Source organism: Notolepis coatsorum (assembly GCF_963971535.1).
Source record: "Notolepis coatsorum genome assembly, chromosome: 17".
Lineage (NCBI taxonomy): Eukaryota > Metazoa > Chordata > Actinopteri > Aulopiformes > Paralepididae > Notolepis > Notolepis coatsorum.
In genome coordinates this window covers 68,253,934-68,275,899 of record NC_140181.1, presented here as the reverse complement: position 1 = coordinate 68,275,899, position 21,966 = coordinate 68,253,934, and the positions used below count along the sequence as shown (strand labels likewise).

At 43.6% G+C, this 21,966-nt stretch overlaps 1 protein-coding gene across 2 annotated transcripts in view; it reads left to right on the top strand.

The window, feature by feature from the left end:
• The first annotated feature begins 294 nt into the window (after positions 1–294).
• fam113 (family with sequence similarity 113) overlaps positions 295–21,966 on the top strand; it is a 51,411-nt gene continuing 29,739 nt past the window's right edge. For both annotated transcript variants that reach the window (XM_084332639.1, XM_084332638.1), the window contains exons 1-7: positions 295–833; positions 1,050–1,131; positions 3,214–3,293; positions 4,144–4,376; positions 4,863–5,013; positions 9,247–9,493; positions 9,928–9,978. In XM_084332639.1, the coding sequence (XP_084188765.1) occupies positions 831–833; positions 1,050–1,131; positions 3,214–3,293; positions 4,144–4,376; positions 4,863–5,013; positions 9,247–9,493; positions 9,928–9,978 (847 nt within the window). In that variant the 5' untranslated portion in view covers positions 295–830. The remainder of the gene's footprint in view (positions 834–1,049; positions 1,132–3,213; positions 3,294–4,143; positions 4,377–4,862; positions 5,014–9,246; positions 9,494–9,927; positions 9,979–21,966) is intronic.

Here is a 21,966-nt window from a genome sequence, read left to right as displayed (position 1 = left end):
AATTGCTCAGTCTAAGTTTAATAAAAGTGCTATCTACACAATTAGATTATTTTGCCTCAGCAGTACTGACCTCTGAATGATGGACAGTTATACTAGCAGTTAAATCAGCAGCAGACACCGCAAAGCGACCGCAGTAATGGGGGCGTCGCTAGATGGCAGATTCCTGTATTGCTTCAAGGCACGCCAAACCGGTGAGCAGCGCAAGACAAGTGCAGTGAACCGGTGACCTCGTCCGATCTGGCGTCAACTCTGGTCTGGTGAATTCCTGCATGGATGTTGTTCGTTGAACTGAGTTTTTAGCAAATGTTTTTAGCCAAATATTGTCTTAACACATTTTTTAAACAAATTTAACGAACGCTGATGGAATTCCAGTTAACCTTTTGCAAATAGTATGTTAAAGTGTTTATTTTTTTATTTGTCTTCATTGCCCAAGGTGGGATTAGTTAACGTTAGCCACAATTTGAAATGTATTGCTAATCAATGAGCCATTGGATTTCCGAAATAAGAACTCTTGGCTGCAAAGTAAGTCGCAATTTCCATGTTTATAAAGTTACGAACAAACGCTGTCGATATTGGCCCATTTTTAACATTCCCTCCAAATTTCAAAAAAAATTCACTGAATTTGTCACAACAAATTGATTGGTAATTTACTACCGTTATCTAATTAACGTTAGGCGAGTTAAATTGACCAACGTTAGTGACTGTTTAGCTAAGGTTTTAAAAGCTTTTTAGCTGGCAAGTTTGCAAATTGGGCCCCAGTTCAACGGGCGGCAACCAAGCAGGGACGGACGGGCAGAACAAGTCAGCAAGTCGGCCACAAGCGATTAAGCATGGTAAGTACTTAATACTTTTTTTTTTTTTTTCTTTTTTACTGTGTAATGACTAATGCTTACTGTGTAATGCAACCTATCTGTACAGTTATCTGCACGTTTATGATAAGTGCATGGTAATTATTTTCCGATGTCTTTGATTAATTAATTCATTGATTGATGCCCCTAGCATGTACAATTCACTTTAATACACTTGCGCCACCCATTTTTTTGATGCAGAAGGAGACAATGAGACGAGTGAGCCACAAGCAGGCGAGCCAGCTGCTCTATAACAAGTTTGTTGTAGTTCTTGGAGACTCAAGTGAGTAGGCTTAAGACACTCACATTTATATTTTTAAATTTCCTCTTTGAAGAAGATCCCTTCATTGTACTCTATATGGTTGTACACTCTGAGAAAGATCCGTTTGATACAATTTTAAGATTTATTGTGGGGTATGGCTGAGGAAATATCTGGGCACCCATATGTCAAGTTTCTTGGTTGCAATTTAGCTGTTCCAGACAGAAGGTTTAAGAACTACACTTTTCACCATTGGTGGTGTTTAGATTCCCAGTGGGACCTCGGAAGAGGTTGGTAACTTTTTGGCCTGCCTGCAAAATCATTCATTCATTCAGCCACTCTTAATTTTAATCTAAAATGTGATTGGAAACATATCCCTCCCTCTAAACTAACCTTAACCCACTGGTGCCAGCCAAGGTCCTTCTGGGTGATGGCGTTGACTACTATCGCCCTTTAATGAAATAATTTATTCATTGCTCACTAGGGATGGTCTTGAGTAATCAATTACTTGAGTACTTGCCATTTCAACTGATCTCGAGTGATTTTTGTGGGTCCTCAATTTATTGTTATTAATTCTTCATTTGGTTAACATTATTATTACGTAATGTAATACGTCCACCAAAAATGCCTGTTTGTGCCAATGAAACAACTTGCTTTGAAATATCGCTCTGAAATCCAGCCAGGCGTGAGTTTGTTGCAGGAAGCTGTGGAGCATGGATGGTGCACTAAATGTTGATTGATTGAAAACTTTATTAACAGATTGCAGAATGGGTACAATACAGTACGGCTCAATACAAACAACTGCTAAGAGGATGCAGACCAGAAAAATTATTTCGTCAAGACATTTATGACATACAAATATACAGTACTGTGTAAGGAAAGAGATCATAAAAAATATATACATCCGAAGGTGAAGAAACTACATTGGAGGGGGTTGTGTGGGTGGGTGGACTGAGGGGGGGATTTGGATATTTACCGGGGCCCTTTTCTAATTGCAGCCACCCGTAGGTGCTCTTTGAGAGCGGTTTTGAAGGAGGGTAGGGCTTCCACATTATTGGGGCATAATTGCGAAACGTGTTTAGTCCCTTGTTTTACCGCGAAAAGTTTGTTAACTTAGCGTTATCTAAAAGATGGAAACAGCTGTTCGTGTTTGCATTTCCAAATTGTGCCAACAACATGTCACCCACTTTGTGTAGCGCTAATAGACTATTGATAGGGATACATCCATGCCGTTCCATGAGTGGAGAGACCTGCTGCCGACAGTGGAGGTAATTATTACAAATGGTAACTGAATGTTTTGACTGACAACACGTATTAAGCATTGGGTATACTGCTGTGCATTGTTATGTGCAGAGTGAGACGTAATAAAACCGGTTGTGTGTGTGTTTCCACGCAATATCTCATTATTGCTGCTGCCATGCGTTCTAAAAATAGATTTCCCTAACCAATTGCTTGAGCACTCGAGTACTTCATGCGATTACGGGATCTGGGGAAACATTACTCGTGCTCATCCCTATTGCTCACTTGGGTCGGTTGTCTTGGTTGACAAATACTTTTAGTTGATAGTAATTTTTCATGTTTGAATGAGTTATTTTGTGGAAAACGATAAACACATTTCTGCCATTGAATACTATTCACAAATAAGCTTCGGTCTTGAGTTCTAGATTTAAAGAGGTCATTCTGTTCTGATTACATTAATTTACAGAAGGACAAACATTACACCACATTAACAGGATTAAATATTACACCATATTTAATAAATTTGCTCTACCTCATTTTTGCATTTAGGTTTTTTGCATTTTGTACATTTTAGTTTTGTATATTTTGTATAGTGTTTGGTTACTTTTAAAAAAAACGTTATTTTACTGTATGAAGCACAATCCCAGGCGGGTCATACACAACCATAATGTACATGCACCTTATATGTGACAAATAAAACAAAACTTGAACTTTATTTGTGAAATGTAATTTTACAGTTAGTATCACTATCAGTATTTGTCGTTTCTATGGGAACAGGATATTGGTATCTGCCTCTAAAAACAAACGCATTGCCCCGTCTCTTAATTATTGTTGTGTATATTCACCATTTTACCGGCTCCTCTCCAGTTCAGCGGGGGGTATACAAGGACATCGTTCTCCTGCTACAGAAAGACAAATACTTGTCCTCGTCTGACCTCAAGACCAAGGTAAAGAATCTTGTATGAGAGCAAGCTCTCATACTGTCTAGCAGAGAGGACTTCGAGAGGGAAGTGAGCCCAAAAAACCTCCTAATGAAAGTTCAGTTCAATGGACTTACTGTTTGTAACTTGACCTGTCATAGCAAATCTCACAGCAATACATTACAACATACAATAGGGGGAAAAGGGGGGGGGGGGGTGAGGGCAGGTAAGGGATAATGAACCTAAACTAACTAATGGGGAAAACGCCTTGGTGAAAAGGTGTGTTTTGAGAGCAGTTTTGAAGGTGTCCAGGGTTGGGGCGTTGCGGATTTCAGGGGGGGAGAGTTCCAGAGGGTAGAGGACGCCACGCTGAAGGCTCTGTCACCGAAAGCCCGCAACCTGGTGCGAGGGATGTTGATGAGACCCAGATCAGAGGATCGTAGGTTCCGGGAGGGAGTGTGCTGGTGGAGGAGATCAGACGGGTATCGGGGGCAAGGGCATGGAGGGACTTTTTAGGTGAGGAGCAGGAGTTTGAAGGATATCCGGAACTTGACTGGGAGCCAGTGGAGGTGGATGAGGGTGGGGGTGATGTCCTGCCAGGGCTTGGTGTGAGTGAGAACCCTGGCAGCTGAGTTCTGTACATACTGGAGCCTGTCCAGGGCTTTGCTGGGTACCCCGAACAGGACTCCGTTGCAGTAGTCCAACCGGGAGGTGATGAATGAGTGGATCAGGCTCTCAGCCACAGAATCTGAGAGTGAGGGTTAAACTTTAGGGTGACATCGTTTAGGCAGGAATAAACTTAATTCCATTTCTCCCTTTTTAAAATTTTGGACAACGACCTTTCTCTCTCTCTCCTCTTCGCCCATCTATCCTTCAGGGCGAGAGGAGCTTCGAGCAGGACTGCCTGGTGGAGGGTGGTAATTTGGGACAAATGCACAACGGTGTCAACTACCGGGAGGTCCGCCAGTTCAAGTCCAATAACCACCTCGTGCGATTCTATTTTCTGACCCGCATCTACTCGGACTACATGCAGAGCATCTTGGATGACTTTCGCCGTGATCTTAAACCGGACGTGGTCATCATCAACTCTTGTGTCTGGGACATCTCCAGGTGATGGCATTGAGTTGACCAATATTCAAGATTCATTGAAATCTACCCTCCTTTGCCATAATTATGTACATTCTGCGTTATCAGTCGCCAGGCATGAGCCCCAGGACATGAAACATATGAGGGGGACAAAGTCAGTTGCAGTAAAAAATTCAAATGCATGTAGGTATGCAACATTACTGATGTATAGATAACTGGCCGATAACAGGCTAACGGGAGTGTATTGGATAACTGGCCGATAACAGGCTAACAGAGCCTATTGGATAACTGGCCGATAACAGTATAACGGAGGGTATTGGGGAAATCCCCATTACTTAAACCTGATGCCAAGAGCCACATGTAATATGAATCAAAGCAATATGGATATTCTACTTAAATTTTTTTAATTTTTAATTTTTTTTAAATCTCTTGGAAAGCTTGTTGGAAGTCTCTAAAGAAAATGTATTTCATCATACCGGTAATCTTTTTTCCAATTATCCATATGTCCAGGTACAACCGTAAGTGGGTGGAGGAATACAAGGAAAACCTGCACCAGTTATTTGATGCGCTGACCCAGATCCTGCCCAAAGACACGTTGATCATGTGGAACCTCACCATGCCCCTGGGTGAAAAGATTAGAGGAGGCTTCCTTTTACCTCAGGTCAGCTAGCAATGCAGCTCAATGCAGGGTTTTTGTCTGTTAAATGGGAAGAGAAATAATTTAAGTCAGTGGTTGCACAGAATGTCCTTGATTGACTTATTTGGCTCTGAAGGAGTAATTGTGAGAGTTAAACTGAAGGCCGCTTCTAGACTCAAAAACAATTCAGGTAAAATAAAGGTAATTATCTCCACCAGGTGGAGTTGCTGCAAATCTCGCAAACTACAGGGGTAATTAGTGGTGGGGGAAAAGATTTGATTCTTAGATTGCGATGCGGACGATTCTGAATCGATTCAGTCTCATGTCACAAATGGATTTTATTTTAATATGTAACCATAATAGTGGGCTATATCGCATGATATTTTCCTGCATCGTTTAAGTCTGCTGTTCGCTCAGAATGCAAACGTAAATTATTTAACGTTAAATAAATCTGGATAAGTCTGTTACTAGCAGATCCAGGAACGCAAAAGTTCTGCAATGTATTTAGTGGTACACAAAGCAACCTCTGCATGTCGATATTGACAGGGCAAAATCCACAATCGAAGCCTTAATGCTGTTATTTATAGCGAACGCAAACTATGCAGTTGCGGGGAAATTTGTAATATCTGTAACGTCAAGCCACAACATTAATATTTCCTTTCATAGTCACTTCAGCTACAAGGTAATTTTCCAAACATGAATAGATGCGAAGCAGAGTTATCCAACAACACGGTCCACTATAGGCTACACAGAGGGATGGACCTCCAGGGCCAAGTTACCAGACTGACTACAACTCTTTCATTACACTGGAGGGAGAAGAAAAGTTACAGATATGCCCCCTTATGAGAGCCACCTACATTTACATTTTACATTTGGTCATTTAGCTGACTCTTTTATCAAAGTGACTTACAAGTTCAACAGGTCAGCAGGAAGGGTACAACTCTGGCAGCTAAGGGATCAGTAACATTGTTTGTCAATGTCAAACGGTGTCGAACTTGAGTGCTACAGTGCACATTTATAGCCCCATGCATTTTGAACGCACTTATTTTTATAGTCTATATGGATCTCTATATATCTCTCTCTCTATATATCTCTCTCTCTATATATATATATATATATATATATATATATATATGCACTCTACTGGGTACAAAATACAACTCTGAATCTGAAATCATTCTATGGCAGAATCGTAACGGACTGGGTCCACCTCTTGATATTCACTGATCATCTCGATTCAAACTGGAATTAAATTCAAATGATTAAATTTGATTGGTACAAATCTGCTTGAGAGGTCATAAGATAAGATATTCCATTATTGATCCCCTTGGGGAAATTCAGGCATCATAGCAGCATGGGGGGGGGGGTACAGGTAGTAGAAGACATGCTACAGGTTATAGAATTATAGTACAGTGTATAGTACATAGTATCGAGGCCTCTGCCAAGAATCTTCGGAAACTGCATGCTACCATGTCCTTCCTCCTCACCCACCCCCTCCTCCCTCATCTTTCTCTGCCGAAGACTTCGCGATCTTCTTTGAGGAAAAAGTGGAGAACATCCGCAGCTCCTTCTCCCAACCCCCACCCATTCCAAATACTGAATCGAGAACCTCATCCTTCACTCTGTCATCTTTCTCTCCCATTACAGAAGCCGAGACCCTGAAACTGGTAATGTCGAACCGTCCGACTACATGCCAGCTGGACCGGCTACCCTCCCCACTCCTCCAGACCATAGCACCAGACATCCTCCCATTCCTAACTGAAACCATCAACTCCTCACTCAACTCGGGGGTGGTCCCCACCTCCCTAAAACAAGCCAGAGTCACGCCCCTCATAAAAAAACCAACCCTGAACCCCACCGTCATAGGCAACTATCGTCCTGTCTCTCTTCTCTCATTCCTTTCTAAAACACTTGAACGTGCTGTATCCAACCAACTTACTGCTTATCTTTTACAGAATGACCTCCTAGAACCTAATCAGTCTGGCTTCCGGACTGGCCACTCCACAGAAATGGCCCTCATTGCGGTCACAGAGGCACTTCACTTAGCAAAAGCGAAAGGCCTCTCCTCTGTTCTGATTCTCCTAGATCTATCTGCAGCCTTCGACACAGTCAACCATCAGATCCTCCTCACGGCCCTCGCAGGAATTGGAGTGGCTGGCTCTGCGCTGACATGGCTGACATACCTCAATGATCGCTCCTACTGTACCAAGTGTCATGGAGAGGGACCCTGTCGGCCACCCGCCCCCTGCGGACAGGTGTCCCCCAGGGCTCGGTCCTAGGACCCCTTCTCTTCTCCCTCTACACTAAATCACTGGGTAACATTATCACGTCTCATGGCTTCTCGTATCATTGTTACAGTATGCCGATGATACTCAACTCTTCCTCTCCTTCCCTCCCTCAGATATCCACGTCTCTGAGCGGATCTCAGCCTGTCTGTCCGACATCTCCGCCTGGATGACGACCAACCACCTCAAACTGAACCTAAGCAAAACTGAATTGCTCCACCTGCCTGCCAAATCCTCCCCCCTGACCGACCTTTCCATCACAGTCGAGAATGCAGCTGTGACCGCGTCCCCGACCGCCAAGAACCTTGGTGTTGTCCTCGACGACCAGTTGAACTTCTCTGCTCACATCGCAGTGACAACCAGGCCCTGCAGATTCCTTCTGAGCAACGTCAGAAGGATTCCGCCCCTTCCTGACAAAAGAAGCCACCCAACTCTTTGTCCAATCAACAGTCATCTCCCGCCTCGACTACTGCAACGCACTGCTCGTTGGCCTCCCGGCCACTGCCACCAAGCCTCTTCAACTCATTCAGAACGCAGCGGCCCGCCTGATCTCAAACCTACCGAAGTCGGCCCATGTCACCCCACTTCTTAGAGACCTGCACTGGCTCCCCATTGCTGCACGTATCCGCTTCAAGGCCCTCAACCTAGCATACCGTGCGGCAAAGGGAACCGCTCCCGCCTACCTCCGGTCAATGGTCTCTAACTACACACCCTCAAGACTCCTACGCTCTGCATCTTCTGGTCGTCTCAGACCTACTCCTATCCAAGCTCCGGGAGGGTCATCAAAGAGAAGTCAGTCCTTTCTCAGTCCTTGCCCCACAATGGTGGAATGAACTATCCACCCCAGTTAGGACAGCCGAAACCCGTCCAATCTTTCACCGTCGACTAAAGACGCACTTCTTCAACCATTATCTGAAAAAAAATAAAAAAAAATAAAAAAAAAAATCTAACCCTAACTAACCTTACTTTCATGCACTTGTCCTAATAAACTAACCTACACTGTAACATGCAACACTTTGATGAACATTGTTACTCAGCTGATAGATTTGTACCCTTCCTGATGACTTGTCGTACAGAACTTGTAAGTCGCTTTGGATAAAAGCGTCCGCTAAATGTAAGTAAAAATAGAATAAAGATAAGGCAATGTAGTTCATATTGACATCTCTAATACCTTTTTGGAAGCTGGCAGAGTGTAGATCTTGACAATTTATATCTGGGCTAAAGGCCATAATTTGAGAACCTGCAAAGATTCTTCAAGTAGCACATAAAACATGCATGGATCTCCACCAGTAAAACAAATCCAGTTAAAATGGGGCTTTATTATAATAATTATAATAATAATACACTTTATTTGTATAGCACCTTTCATACAAGAATTTCAGCCCAAAGTGCTTCACAGCTGTAAAATGGACATAAAATTGACAGGCATAGAATTTACATAATAAAAGCAGTGCATAAAGTGCAGACATAATTAAATAGACGTAAAATGAGCCTAAAATAGACGGAATAAAAGCGGTACAATAAAATGGCTCTCATTTACAGTGAAATAATCAGTGTTGGTGTAAGGAGTCTAAGTGATGGTGTATTAAAATGCTATGGTGAAGAGGTATGTTTTTAGATTACTTTTGAAAATATTTAGTGAGCTAGCTCCCCTAATGTCCATAGGTTTGGTTTTCCATAGCATTATTTTGTGCATAATTAGCAAACGCTACATTCCCGGGTCTTCTTTTGGCTGTTGCTGGGAACCTTCAATAAACCAGTAGTAGATGGTCGTAATGTTCTTGGGGGCACATAGTTGACAAGAGAATTGGCAATGTAGCTTGGTCCTGTTCCCATTAGTTTATACACTGGGTTTTGTAGGGGGAAATGAACCAGAAGCCTGATCCAGATCAGTCGTCTTATGGCCAGGCCGACTTGACCTTACTCTGTCCTGGTCTGTTACCTCTCATTGCCCGTCCGTCACATCCTTCAGATGGAGGTCATGGCTTCTGACCTGCGCCACGATGTGATCGAAGCCAACTTCTACAGTCGTTCCCTGGCAGACGCCTATGGGCTTGACATCCTGGACCTGCACTTCGAATTCCGCTTCTCCCTCCAGCACCGCAAAAACGACGGGGTGCACTGGAACGCCCTGGCACACCGCAGGATCACCTCCCTGTTGCTGGAGCAAGCCGCGGCAGCCTGGGGTGTCGTACTGCCGTGTCCACTCACTACTGTTGGTGAGTGGGATTATTCTACAGATTTTACAGTGGGATTATTTTACAGGTGATCATTACGTGTGCACCAGTGAGTGGGATTATTTTACAGATGATCATTACGTGTGCACCAGTGAGTTGGATTATTTTACAGATGATCATTACATGTGCACCAGTGAGTGGGATTATTTTACAGATGATCATTACGTGTGCACCAGTGAGTGGGATTATTTTACAGATCATTACGTGTGCACCAGTGAGTGGGATTATTTTACAGATGATCATTACGTGTGCACCAGTGAGTGGGATTATTTTACACAGATGATGATATTTAAATGATAGTCCAAGTAATGTAGGCTATTGCATTACAAAATCATACAACCATATGAAATGTATGGTAACGGTATCGAAGCGATACTCAGCCTGTTTGAAACAAGTTTCGTCTTACTCTTCTGTAGAACACATTGATGCTATGGAGCAGCAGCAACTAGACTATGCTAAACGAGCGGGTAAGAAATAATTCATGCCATCATGTTAACTGTCTCTAATCATTATGACTTTTCCCTTTGCAGCTCATTCACTCACCTATCAACTATTTGTACAGATTCATGGTTCCACATTGATGCTTGTACGATTTGTTGCGGGGCAAGTAAAACAAGGGTATTGGAGCAAACGGGTGTGCATTGATGTTGCATCTGTCGTGTTATTTCTCAAGTTGAGCACAACACAGGACACACATTTGAAGCTAGCAAGTATAGTTTATTTACAGTACAAACATTTCACTTTTCAGTAAAATTTTACTTTCAACTAAAATTAAAAAGAAATTAATATTTATTTTTCTATAATTTCCCCTACCATATGAATATTTTATTTTGTTGGGTCCTATATTTCTATGAAATTGCCTGAACATGTTAAGGGACAGTTCACCCCCCCCCCCCAAAAAGAAATTCCCCTTACCCGGAGTGCTATCTATCAATCCAGATGGTTTTTATGTGATGCCTAGTTTTGGAGACATCTGCTGTGGAGAAGGGGCTGCCTTCACTTCAATGGCGCTGAATGGCACTCTGTTTGTGGTGCACATATTATTATTATTATTATTATTATTATTATTATTATTATTATTAAATATATTAATTTTTTTCTTAACTCATAATCAAATATGTCCTTCCAGAAATCATGACCCAGTTACTCAAGATAAGCCACATACAGTTTCAGGAACTATTTTCTATCGAACTACAACCCCATTCATTATTATGGGGGTGTAGTTTGGTAGAAAATAGTTCCTACATTAAACTGCTCACAACAAGGTCTGTGGATTATCATGATTTCTGGAGACATTGCTTTGAGTTCTTCACAAACCTGATTGTACTGTATTGGAGTGAAGGCAGATATGTCCAAAACTAAGCACAAACTATCTGTATGAATAAAAGGGCACTCCGGATAAGGGTGGACACACATATATATATATAATTTCTTCTTCTTTTTTTTGGTTGAACTGCCCCTTTACTGTAAATTACACTAATGATGAAAATTGATCTCCTTTTTTTGGGGGGGGGGGGGGGGGGGTAATTTTCCCTTTTGGACCAGTAACAAGGACACGTGCTGTTGTAGATCGATGTGAAGCTTTACACAAAGCACATAAAGCACATTTCCTATGAGCCATCGCTAGGGGGCACATAGCGGTGAAAAACAATTGACTGTTTGTAGGCCATAAGGTGAAGCCTGAAAAGTGGCTAGAAAATTCACACCAACAGGGAACAAACTAAAGAGGCTAAAGAGTGGCCAGTTTAAAAAAATATATAAAAAAATCCATGCTAATTTTCTAGAAAGCGAGATATTGCGTGTTTTGTGCGCAGCATGCGCAGTTCGTGCTTGTTGCTCATCTGACATATATTTCCAGGTCAAAGGTCTCATGATCTTACATACAATTGTTCTATTCACAACCACCATGGGGGGGCGCTACATAACAATAACAAATTTATACTGCTGTAGAATGAGAGAATTCAATTCAAATGAACATTTATTACAAGACAACATAAAATACAAAAGAAATCATACCACATAAGGACAGTATACATCACGAAGGCATCAATAAACAAAAGAAAAAATATAATTAAAACAATTATAATAAATAAATAACTTGGCCATGTTCCCTGGATATTAGGGTATCGTGCAATTTGTCGTTCAACAAGAAACCATTTACAGGTGTAACATGTAATGTGCAATTATAACCTTGATCGTGCAATATGTCCAATGTTTACAATACAGTGTACATTATAGTATATGTATACATATACTATGATGTCTACACTGCTATTGACTATGTACTATAAAACTATACTGGCTCAGGTTAAATCAAATTAAACCTGGAGCTACATCAGGTACAAACAATGGAGCGCCACTTAGTGACCAAACATGGCACTGCAACTAAATAACGCATACTGTAACTGAGGGGTACAATTCCCTGACTGTATTGAATAAGTATGGTATCATTAAACCACTACTGAGTTATGTACATTACTACTGGCCATACAGTACACAGGTATATGAGATGAACACACCCACAATAACACGGCTTCACAAGAAATACTGTTTAGAAGAATATTTATTAGCAGCACGAAGATTATCTTACATTACTTATCAAGATTGAGAGTTGCGCTTGTAAGGCGAAGAATGTGCATGAATAGGTCAAGAGCGTAAGTCCATGAGCATATTACGCAGGAGATAATTAATACCACCTGTATCATAAGAATTATATATGGTACACTAGTAGATCAGCTGGAGATACTAAAGGGGTCCCTCCGGTTGTAAGCCAGCAGGGGAGAGGATTTGTCGGTAGCAGAAAGTCTGGGTCAACGAGGAATAAGGAGACTCCAGGTACAGGAGACAGTGCAATAATCCCTTGATCCGTAGACGAACAACAGCTATTTTCCGGTATGCAGTGCCGCATGGAGGAAAGCTAGCCAGCCTCAGAGTACTAGAGGCGGGCTCGACGGTGCTCATAGGGTAAATCCCACACAACAGTGGGTGTAGACGATTCTCCGCTCCAACAGCTACAGGACCAAAGCAAATATAATCCAGCCGAAAAGGGCTCTGTAGTCGTCGGGTAGGTTATCCAGTGTACATATCCACACAGTTCTCGTCTAGGGCTCCTCGGATGACGGCACCAGGTTAAGCCGCCCAGCCTGGATAAGCACACTAGCTCGGTACGATGAAACGTTGGTAATGCTGGTCACTGTAGAACGGTAGCCGCACGATACACTATACATAATAGACTATTACTTAATAATAGAATAGGTCGAACTCGACGATACAGCGTTAAACTCTGACACTTCAGCTATCAATTCGCACGCGGTCTCAAGGCTCTATTTCGGGGCAAAACGGGCCCACTTCACAGCACGTTGTATCGTAGTGTGAGTAGAGCTGCTGCGATTACCGCATTACCGCGGTATCGCTGTTACATCACGGCCACAGCAGAGTAGGCTGAATACCGCGTCACCGCTGTTTTTTATAATAATAATAATAATAAATTACCCTCCTCTCGTTGGGCTTGCGGCTCTGCAGATATACCCTACTCCTCTATCGAGGTTCCAAGCGACCCTATTGGGTACCAGAAAAGTCACGTGAAACATTGCAGACCACTGATTGGTTAGAAGAGAGACGCGTCACACGTTTTTTACGTCCTGAATGTCGGCTCATCACAACACGGCTAATAACGTTAGCTTTAACTCTCCGCCGGAGTGGACTACCATCGCTCTTCAGGAGTACTAAACGAGACATAATGATTTTACTGTCTGCAACGAATGTTATAATAAAAGCCCTTCGTTCTATACACTTGTCTGATTGAAAACTTTATTAACAGACCGCAGAATGGGACAACTCAGCACGCTCTGAGCAAAGAAAGGAACTGAGATATGAATAGAGTATTGCTTGCCTTGCTATGGTTCGGTAAATACGCTGATGTTATTGAACGTATAACTATATAATGTTAATGCCACAAAACGAATGCCTTTATTATAAAGTAGTAACTTTATAGTAATAATAATAAGAGGGTCGGGGGGGTTAGGGGTAACCACCCCTGCCCGCGACACCGAGTGAACTGCGCACGACCAGAGGGGAAACTTCGAATCTGTGTTTCACTTTCAATAACTAATGCGTGCTTGCCGAATCCCAAACAATATTCATGCTGCAAAGTCATCCTCTAAAGATAGACATTTAGACTAGAGGCAGGCTATATGCTATAAAGAGTAGACTACTACTAAAAAAAAAAAATGCATTCAAACTTTTTTTTTTTTTTTTTTTTGTGTGGGTAATAACCGCGGCGGTAGGAAATATTTTGCAAATGTGTGCGGTAAGGAAAACATCAATACCGCGGCAGCTCTAGGTGTGAGGCTTCAACTTATTGGGTAACTAACTGCTGTATCCACCTGCGACGTATTTATACGTAAGGTGAACAATCTAGTACCAGCCTTATTTCTGTCTCGTATTCTTGCGCAGAACCGGGCATGTCCAGACATGTCTCAGCGGTGACTTTGAACTAGACATTGGGGGGTATGGCCGTGGCGCCTAGGGGATCGCTGTCCAATAGGAGAACGAATATTATGGTCTGGTCTGTACTAGGTAAAGGGATATTCCGTGTATATGTACAAAGAATATACAAGGGATATCAGACGATATACAAATACTATACAATATATCTCAAGTAATAAATATATATATTCGGTTTAATCTGACCCTTTGTAACACATACAATAAGCACATTTGTGACTGTTAGAAATATAACATGTTTTATACTCGTGCTACAACATTTTGGCCTGTGATACAAAACTATCAACCTCTGTAGCACCAGTGCTATGTGCAGCCCTGTACACAATTGGTGCAAAACTGCCATGTCTATGTAACGGAGGTCCGTGAGTATATCCACAGTCACGATGGACTTCAAGTGTTGTGAAGTGACTGGCACGTAGCGGTACTGCAAGTAAACCAGCATAATCTCTTTGTGTGGTAGAGAATGAAACACTCCCAACATGCAAAGGGACAAGGCATGATGTGCAATAATACCTCGTTTCACTTCTGTACCCACCCTTCTTGCACACCCTACATACTCTAGTAGGATTCTTTTTCTTGTGGGTGGACTTGTACTTTGCCGTCCCATGTGCTCCAATGCTGCCACTCGACCTACTCTGAGGGTCTCTGCTTGGGGCCCTAGGCTCCTTGTGCTGCCTGCCAACGTCCTCCACTTCCTCCGTTCCCATGGCCTCACCCCCCACTTCCTCACCTCCCAGTGGTGTGAGAAAGGCGAGGAACTTCCTGTGCTCTCCTCGAGAGTTCCAGGCTCTGTACACAGCAGAGAGTTTCAGCCTCTGTACACAGCAGAGAGTTCCAGGCTCTGTACACGGCAGAGAGTTCCAGCCTCTGTACACGGCAGAGAGTTCCAGCCTCTGTACACGGCAGAGAGTTCCAGCCTCTGTACACGGCAGAGAGTTCCAGCCTCTGTACACGGCAGAGAGTTCCAGCCTCTGTACACGGCAGAGAGTTCCAGCCTCTGTACACGGCAGAGAGTTCCAGCCTCTGTACACGGCAGAGAGTTCCAGCCTCTGTACACGGCAGAGAGTTCCAGCCTCTGTACACGGCAGAGAGTTCCAGGCTCTGTACACGGCAGAGAGTTCCAGCCCCTGTACACGGCAGAGAGTTCCAGGCTCTGTACACGGAAGAGTTCCAGCCTCTGTACACGGCAGAGTTCCAGGCTCTGTACATGGCAGAGAGTTCCAGGCTCTGTACACAGCAGAGAGTTCCAGGCTCTGTACATGGCAGAGAGTTCCAGGCTCTGTACACAGCAGAGAGTTCCAGGCTCTGTACACAGCAGGGAGTTCCAGCCTCTGTACACAGCAGAGAGTTCCAGCCTCTGTACACAGCAGAGAGTTCCAGCCTCTGTACACGGCAGAGAGTTCCAGCCTCTGTACACGGCAGAGAGTTCCAGCCTCTGTACACGGCAGAGTTCCAGGCTCTGTACACGGCAGAGAGTTCCAGCCTCTGTACACGGCAGAGTTCCAGCCTTTGTACACAGCAGAGAGTTCCAGCCTCTGTACACGGCAGAGAGTTCCAGCCTCTGTACACGGCAGAGAGTTCCAGCCTCTGTACACGGCAGAGAGTTCCAGGCTCTGTACACGGCAGAGAGTTCCAGGCTCTGTACACAGCAAGGAGTTCCAGCCTCTGTACACGGCAGAGTTCCAGCCTCTGTACACGGCAGAGTTCCAGGCTCTGTACATGGCAGAGTTCCAGGCTCTGTACACGGCAGAGAGTTCAAGCCTCTGTACACGGCAGAGAGTTCCAGGCTCTGTACACGGCAGGTGCCCACAGTATGGTTTCATCCAAATACTGCACGTTCACTGGTTTCCAAGCATGCACTCTGCTCCTCGGCATGTTGGCATTCTCCGCTGTAAGGGTTTGCACAGCATACAGGTTTGCCAAGCTATGGTCTGCAGTAACTCATCTGTCAAAAACAGTCCAACAAAGTCAACAGGCTGGTCGGACAACACCGTGGCAGCACCTTGGCATAGTCCTGGGCTGGCAGTGAAGTCTTTGGGCACCCAGTCCTTGTCATGCCAGGTATCCTGGCTGCCACCACGCCCTGACCTGCTTCTAGCATGCCTCCTGGCACCAGCACCTCTTCCCCTTTGCATTTGTCGACCTGTAAATTATACAATTATTACCATAACTAGTCCATACCCGTACACCCTACTGTAGACACACATTCCTAGAATACATAGTTAGAAAATACAACTGAGTGAGGCTGGGCCTGGTCAACTCACCCCTCTCTAGACTGTACATGTGCAACACAACCCCATCCCCACACACATTCAAGTAGGGTAACCAAATCCATATGATCCAAATGCAGGACAGTGTCGATTTTGCGGGACATTTGGTGAAATTGCGGGACAGTAATGAATATGTATACAATAATCATGTTTACATAATGTATTCATTTTGATCAAAATATAAGCATTTAATGTATTAAAAACACAATAGTGTTGTGTATTAATTGCTTATTATACTCATAATCATACTCAGCTGATAGAGTTGTGCCCTTCCTGATGACTTGTCGTACAGAACTTGTAAGTCGCTTTGGATAAAAGCGTCAGCTAAATGACTAAATGTAAATGATAATCACTGTATAGAAGAATACCACAATCCAACATGCTGTTAAATTACCTACCAACTCCTAGAGGTTATATGGCTATATAGAGTTAAGATACATGAACCCTGTGATCTCTCTTGTAATGTGATACTGAAGTGCATACATGTATTCAGGGCTTGACATTAACTTTTTGGCTCACTAGCCACTGTGGCTAGTGGTTTTCCAAAGTCACTAGCCACTCAGCATTTTCACTAGCCAAAAATCCCCGCACTCGCGCCCCCACCCAAAAAGTTATAAATATAGGTCTTGATATATGGACAATGTAACTGCAAGCATTTGTTTGGACATATGATTTTATTTGAACAGAAACATCTAAAATAACATCTAATCCAAAATGTCAGTGTGGTCTCTGCTAAAATAATATCTAATCCAAAGTGTCAGTAGTGTGGTGTGTGATAAAATAACATCTAATCCAATAACATCTGTCCCCACCCGAACATCCCACCCGCCCAGACAAGTACAAACTTAATTAATTAAATTGTAGAGCACTGTGATATAAAGTGTTACCAATATTTGCTTTGATGTCTAGTCCTCTGTTCAGTGTGTGTGTGTGAGAGAGAGATGTCCATGGTGCTGAATATTTGCGACGGGGCTGTGTTAGTCTGTAGCCTGTATGCTTCTTAATGTTAAATTAATGTGGCTAGCTAACAAACACAGTAATATTAGTTTAATAATACATGTTAGTGTCACCAGACCCCAATGAAAAGCACCCCAGTCTACAGCTAGGAAGTGCAAGCGCACAGGTGTACTTTCCAAAGAGCTCTGCTGAACTACCACAACAGATTCCCCAGGACCACAGACAGACAAGGAGAGAATGTTTAGCAAAAACAAGCAATACTTTATTACATAATGGTATTTAAGAAAAACAGGCAATACTTTAATACATAAGATACAAATTCATAAACCTACCTAAACACTATTAGACTAGATTAAAATACCCACGCCTCTTAAGCTTAAGGTAGTTTAAAAGGAGGAAGTGCTCCATGCCCCGTAAACCCACCCCCAGACTGTTACTCCCACCCACGCCACCTATCCCCGCCCCTGAGACACTACACACGTGAAGGAAAAAGAGTCTGCCCTGCACACGGGTCTATGACTATCAAACGTCAACTTAGAATCACACTATACCACACGGTTCACTGCAAACAGCCTGAAATAAGTATCGATATCACACTATCCCTCGGGGAGCCACGGCAAAATCATTTAGGGAGAATATAGGTAGATAAATACACACTAAGTGTTCACACGGTAAATTAAGGGGGTTTGGATAGGATAGTGGGTGTTGTTCACCGCTAGGGGTTGTGACCAGGCCTAGAATACTCCTCCCATATCCTAACCTAGGTCTGGGGCAGTGGAAGCGCTGAGTTACAAACGATACAAAAAAAGGTTAATGATAACCGGGGCCCGAAGCTGAGGGCCGGAAGGACGCCACCTCCTTCCGCTCCGTAGCCCCTCTCGGCTTCGGGCTAAAAACTGTTCGGTCTGTACTGGGGTGTTTTAGGCCCTCCAAGCACCAGGCGTGCAATAATGTCCTTCCGCCTGTAATGAAAGGCACAGTCAGTAAGAGCAAGGTTCCCCCCGTTCACGGGTTCGTCACAATGCACAATGGATTAGATATCCTCCATATGATTTAGAAAAGAGAGAAAAGGTAGTTCACAGAGGATGGAGAATCCACAATACTAGGTTCCAGTCTTCGACAGTATTACTGGCTTTACTGTATGCCGTTCCGATAATCTTCAGCTTCACGCCACTAATAATATTCCTAATTCAAATGCAGTCACCGTTCGTCTATGTCTTCATTTACCACTCTGGAAAATAGTTCGTTTGTTTAGGCACGTATTCTACTGTCTTGCGTTCTTTACTCACGGCGCCCGGTGTGGCGATAATGTCCCTCCGGTCTGAAGCTCCACTCGTTTCCACTGGAGGAAACACCGCAGTCGCCGCTATGAACTGGTTCCACTGGAGGAAAGGTAAAAACACAAAAAGAGCCGTGTGTCCTTGCAGCCCTGCGTCCTCTGCTACCGTCCTCTCGACTCCCGTTTTCGTTCTGGAAGCAGCAATAGCGCCGTGTGTACCAGCAATATCACCAGTCGACGTCCTCTGGTTTCTCTTTCCTCCTCTGCTCCGGGTCTCGTCCTTCTGTGTCTCGCCCCCAGCTGACAATACTCGCCTCCCTTTTGAGCGAGTTTGCGGGGTTCCAGGGCACCGCCCCTATGCGCCAGCCAGCCAATCAGCTTCCTCCAACGGCACAGCCTGTAACGCAAGAGAGGGAACTCCCATGGGTAAATCCCACCGCTCCATGAATACACACACATACCCCCACCCGCGACATTAGTTTGTCTAATACTTACTCGCACATCCACAAATAGTGAAGGGTCTTCCTTTCTTCCCGATTGTGTGAACGATGCGGAACAGCAGCTTCAACTTGTCCATCTGAGCTGATTTCATTGAGACCAGGAATCTGACCGCAACACTCTCCTCTAACAGACCAGTCTTCGCCCGCTTGGTAGCTAGAGTATGTATGTGGCCGTTTGATATTTCATGATCCTTTACCATTTCTAATTTTAAATTGCTTGTGCCAATAACAAACGACAAGCTTTTGGACTTGTCAGTGCCAGACGCAGGGTATGGGGTAGACCTCGCATACAGTCACGTCATCCCCCAATAACCAATAGCCAATAACAGCTTGCATATATATATAGACAGTACCTGGCGCGAGCTGTTTATTGCAGCGCAACTTGAGCGACCGGAAATAAACAGCTCGCGCCAGGTATATATAATGCGCTTGTGCTGGTTAGACTATAGGCTGTTACATAACGTTACGTATGTAGTACTTGCGGTGCGTGCATTAGTGCATGTTTTGGGGATTAATGAGAGGACAAAAACAATAATTATTAATAATAATAATAATAATAATTGTTTATTGAATTGCGGGACACTTATTGAAATGCGGGACAATGTTCTTCTCTTGCGGCATGCGGGACAGAGGGCTGAAATGCGGGACTGTCCCGCACAAATCGGGATGTTTGGCCACCCTACATTCAAGTCCACATTTTTACACACCAGATCTACACATACCCATACAGTAAACACATACACATGAATACAGTATTTACATGCACATACATTTGTGTAGAATTGGTAATGGATATATGGCATTATGTGGCCTGAGTTCTCACCTAAGTTAGAAGGGGTGACGTGCCTAGTACTACAGGTTCCCTCGCCATACTCGTCGGACTCATTGTCTGAGGCTGGGATCACAAAGGCATGTTTTAGGATGGGGTTCGGTAAAATAGAACATTGTGCCTGAATTCTCGCCATGCCTTGGCTTGTGACAAAATCATCTAATTTGCGTGTCATTTGTGACGCGCGCTGGTATTTTGGTCCGTCCGCAATGTTGATCTGTCATTTTAGTACACCCCACCACCCAGCCTAATAGATGGCGCTGCCGCGTTGTAGTTGAACGCCAGACAGAGGTGGCTGCTCTTTATCTCGGAATAAACAACCAAGCCGCCAAGTACCCACCTGGCTACCTGTCTTTGCATAACAATAGCTCAGGCCAATGTATCGTCGCAGCCAATGTAAATCAATCGAGCAAATAAATTTGGCCTATCAGGGTCTTCCTCTACTATACGTAGCACCGGCCGCAACAGCCACCCTCCCTCCTTGCCATACCTTGGCTTTTACTGAAATGACGCCACTGGGAAGAGGTGAGGGTAACACCAAGCATTGGTTCTGAAAGCTAACCTACTTAAAACATCACTATGAACGAGCTACATAAACATCACTGTAAAACAATACAACTAGATGGCATACAGTATCTGAAAACTAGAATGCTAGTTATGTAAACTATAAAAACATCTTGTGGCCCATTTTTCAGCTATATCCAAGCGCTTGTTGTCTATAAACGCCTATAGCTAGTAGCGTGAGAACCAGCATCTCCAGGAACATTGGCAAACTCGATCTCTAAACAATGTTTGTATGTCTCCGCAATGGTATGATTCTCGCCTGGCAAGTTAAGCCACCGTTCGACACAGTTTCTATATATCCCAACGTGTCTGTGTAAAATCTTGTACACTTTCTTTCTGAACGGACGTGAGATGCATATAAATAACATTGTTTAGAAACCTTTTTGCAAACTTTAGAAGGTGTTTCTTTTCCGTCCTCTTCTGTACTTACTTGTCGATATGGATTCCATGCTACTGCTAGACTGTTTACACAAATTTGTTGTCGTCCCTCATCCATAACCTGGCAACAAAGCGGCTGCTATTGGTCGAGCGCAATACACGTGACAGAACTCTCACCACTTACATCAAATATATATATACGCAAAGCCGATGAGCAAAATATCTGTTTGCGAGGAAAGATCTAGTCCCGACTTTAAAAGTATAATTGAGCAAAACCGGCAGGATTGTAGATTGAGAACTTTTTCTTCATAAATCTACACAAATGGATCTTTCACCCAGAGTGAACATTTCATAGTTCCCCAAGGTGGGAACGGGATGAAACGTTAACGGGGTTCACCTTATGGCCTATTGATCATTATGTTTATGTTGATGGCAGTGAGTGCTGCTCAGGAAGCAATATTTATTTTATTAAATTTGTATACTTTATACTGATATCTTGTACACTGTCATCCTTAACTGAGGATGAGATTGTTAATGATGTTGATAATGATGTAATGTCTTGAATATTGTTTTAAGTGTCGGACCCCAGGAAGAGTAGCTTTTGTCAAGTGCAAAAGCTAATGGGGTTCCTAAATAAACATAAACTAGGGGTCAGAGTGGCTAACCATGAGCGACTGACTTACTGAATGGAGTGAGTTAGTTAGTGACGCCAGTCATAGATGCTGTTTTGCATCCAAGAATATAATGATATGCATGATACTGCTTGTCTGAACCATTTCCCTCAGTGGTACAAAACTGGCATCCTCAGTTAGAGCCGTTCTGGCATCCCATCAACAACGGCCATTGTGGGGTTCCACCATTGCTCAGAATGCCCCATCTGGACAGAATCAGGCCTTGGCCTGCACAACCACACTTTGTCAGAAGAGGTGCAGGAGGCCCAGTAGGCTACTGGCCTCCCAACAACAGAGGTGACTGGCTGACTTGACAGCCAATGTATTGTTCTCTATTGGTGCTTTTCCACTGCCTTGCCGTGCCAGAACCTGTGCTCCCGCTTTGTTTAGCTTTTTCCACTGCAGTACCAACTGATCCGTGTGGAACAGCGCCTCCCGTGCTAATTTAGGCACTGCCGGGGGTCGGTACTGTCGTTTCTATATCTACTGCAATTCGATACT